Below are 3,081 nucleotides of genomic sequence, written 5' to 3'. Positions count from 1 at the left end.
GACGTGGATGAAAGATTTTGGTGGCCCCCACTCAGCAACTCTCTCCATCTCTCTCTCACACATACATACATATGCATATATATGTATAATAGGGGCGTCATTAGGGCATTAAACCATAGCGGGATATCTTTGGGTGAGACTTCGATGCCCTCGATGCTTACGTGACGTTGACGTGACACGGTGGAGGGGCTTCGTAGCCCCATCAAAGCGGATGGTCTAATAGTTGATGCCCATGCGTATGCATAAACCTTTTTGTTATTAATATTTTTATTTATTAGAAGCATCATATTAGCGTAAGAAAATTTGTTCTTATCCTCCTATCCATTTACACCCTCAAAATCAAGCCCCCTATAAATCTGGAGTCGTAACTGCAGTCTTCCTCAATTCATTCATTCAAGCCTTCACATTTCACTACAAAACACACACCAACCGTTTCCTTAATAATCCCATAAAACCAAAACACCAAACAACTGTGTCTGTGTCTTTATCATTATCAATATCATCATCAATGGCATTCAAGCAAAACCTTATTCACCGGATGCTAAACATCTGCAACACCAAATTCTTCAACCAAACCTTACGCAACTGCCGCATTTCACCATCTTCCTCCGCCGCCGCCCCTCACGTTTTCATACCGCCCAATCCCGCCGCACCAGATCCCGGCGACCAGACGGTTTTCCGGCGGTTATCATTCTCCGGATTGCCGGAATTACTCAGGCCAAAAACAGAGAACATATTGGAGAGTTTAAAACAAATGGACATTACCCGAAACCGGGTCCGACTCGATGCACTTTCACTTTCGCCGCCGGTGGAGAGATCGCCGGAGAAGTCGACGGAGACGGAGTTGACGGCGGCGGACGCGAAGAAGATACTCAGGGTTTTGCAAATTCAAAAGTTGAAAACTAAGTTAAAAAGCAGTGGGAAGAATAATATATCTTATGACGAGTATGTTGAGATGTGTGTGGATGGATGTGGCAACAGAGATCAAGGGTTGGATTTGGCTAAAGCATTAGATGATTCCGGTGACGTCATCATACTAGGAAACGTTGTGTTCCTTAAGCCTGAACAGGTTAGCACTTTATTTTTATACAAATTTGTGATTTATTTATATGAATTAGTTGTTTTACATAATCTAATTTTTGGAATGAGTTTGGATTAGTACAAATTAAATTAACGCGATAATCATGAGAATCAAGAAGTATAATTATAATTACAAGTAGTGTAATTATGTAATTACATCGTAGTGTAATTACACCATTTTGTGATTACACTAGACTATAATTATACGATGTTGTAATTCTAGCATGATTCTCGCATTTAACAAGTTAATTTAATTTATACGTTAATTTTTCCCTATCAGGAATCTGGTGTTTTTAAGGTTTGTAATTTGCATGGGTTTTTAATTTGTTTGTTAAAAGAGAGACCGAAATCTGATTAGTTCCTTTTGTATTTTTGTGTGATGTTTTTCTCGACAGGGATGATTCAGAAACAACCAAATCTAAAAGCGTGTAGTTAAACACGTTGGTTTGACGTGGACACCGACCTAGAGATCATGATCCATCTTCCTTTCCAACCAAATGAATTTAATAAACAAATTAATTAATAATAAATGATTAAATTAATAATTCAGTTTTGGAGCAATGGTTTTTCTGGTTTCATTAATTTCCAGATAAAAATACAAATTGTATTACATGCAGTGCAACTTGAATTTATATGTATTTTCTGGCTTTTTATGAAATCTGCTCTGGTAAAGGGATCTGGGGTTTGACTAAATTTTCAATAGTTGGGTGTGGTCAAAATTGGGTTTTAGGGTCATGTAAGTGGTTGGGTTCTAAGAAAGGAACAAATTAGATTTGTATGTGTTGAGTTTTTTGCGTGTGTTTTGGTAGGCAAAAGTTATGTGTTCAACTTGTATATTTTTTGGATTTTCACTTCTTTTGTTTTAGTTTGAAGTTTTTTTGGTGGTCACTGTTTAGGGACAAAAGAGTCAGAAAAAGTTGTTAAGTGTCAAATTTGAAATTGAATTTGGGTTGAGTTTTGTTTTACGAACAATTTTGTGTTACAGGTGGTGAAAGCAATACACAGCTTGCTACCCAAGAATGTTCCGGTGGCCCACAACCGGTCGGTGAAAGAATTGGAAGAGATGGAGCGATGGAAGTCAGCAATTGATACTCGGGCGAGAAACATGGTTCAACATGAGCTATGGGTTGGTCTGGCATACCTAATTGTCCAGACTGGCGTGTTCATGAGGCTCACGTTTTGGGAACTTTCATGGGACGTGATGGAACCCATTTGTTTTTATGTCACATCGCTGTATTTCATGGCCGGATACACGTTTTTCTTAAGGACTTCAAAAGAACCGTCTTTTGAAGGGTTCTATCAGAGCCGGTTTAGTTCGAAGCAGAAGAAGTTGATGAAACGCGAAGGGTTTGATGTGGAGAAGTATAAGGAGTTGAGGAAAGCTTGTTACCCACATCAAGAGCCATGGCCAAGTGAACATTCATTTGTAGATGAAGGGGTTGAAAAGACATTTACTTGAACATAAATTGGAATTGTAGAAGAGTTTGAAATTTTAGTTTAAATCACCTTGGAAAATTCTATGTTTCTTTTTTAATCCCTTTTGGATTGAGAAGCGGTATCTTGTAAATTTAACATGGAGAGCCAAGTTTTGTTTATGTTTTCCCCTATATGAAAATGAGAGCATTCTAACAAATACATAATATTTCTTCATGAATATGTTATATGTTTTCCCCTAGGGATGAGCAAATGGTTTTGGGCGTTGGTACCCAAACAATCAGTACCAAGTTTTAAAAAATTGGGATCCTGAAAATCAGGATCCGTATCGGTATGGTACTAAGCTAATCCATAATCATATACTTTTAATCTATTGGGACATTCTTCTTTTAATTGTGAACCAGAAAGCTTCTGTTCATGGCCTCATGTGAGTCTTGCTCTGTTCATGCCTCATGTGAGTCTTGTTCACTTGCTAGTAGTCACAATAATAATCATCAATCATCATCACTGTTTGGAACTCGTTTTGATCAAGATGTTTTTGTAGTATATATACTGCATTATATGCAT

The 3,081-nt window shown here is 37.7% G+C and overlaps 1 protein-coding gene across 1 annotated transcript; it reads left to right on the top strand.

Annotated features, from left to right (window-relative positions):
• The first annotated feature begins 282 nt into the window (after window positions 1-282).
• Window positions 283-2,693, top strand: LOC143601822 (calcium uniporter protein 3, mitochondrial-like). Its single transcript, XM_077079126.1, has 2 exons — window positions 283-1,069; window positions 2,066-2,693. The coding sequence occupies exons 1-2, from the start codon at window positions 509-511 to the stop codon at window positions 2,537-2,539; spliced, it is 1,035 nt and encodes a 344-aa protein (XP_076935241.1). The 5' UTR covers window positions 283-508; the 3' UTR covers window positions 2,540-2,693.
• The last annotated feature ends 388 nt before the right edge of the window (window positions 2,694-3,081 follow it).

The sequence above is a fragment of the Bidens hawaiensis genome, unplaced genomic scaffold, assembly GCF_021521415.1.
Source record: "Bidens hawaiensis isolate Kalapana, Puna unplaced genomic scaffold, B.hawaiensis_p1.1 tig00057165_1, whole genome shotgun sequence".
In the NCBI taxonomy this organism is placed as follows: domain Eukaryota; kingdom Viridiplantae; phylum Streptophyta; class Magnoliopsida; order Asterales; family Asteraceae; genus Bidens; species Bidens hawaiensis.
Note: the sequence above shows the minus strand (reverse complement) of the source record. Positions and strands in the feature narration are given on the sequence as shown.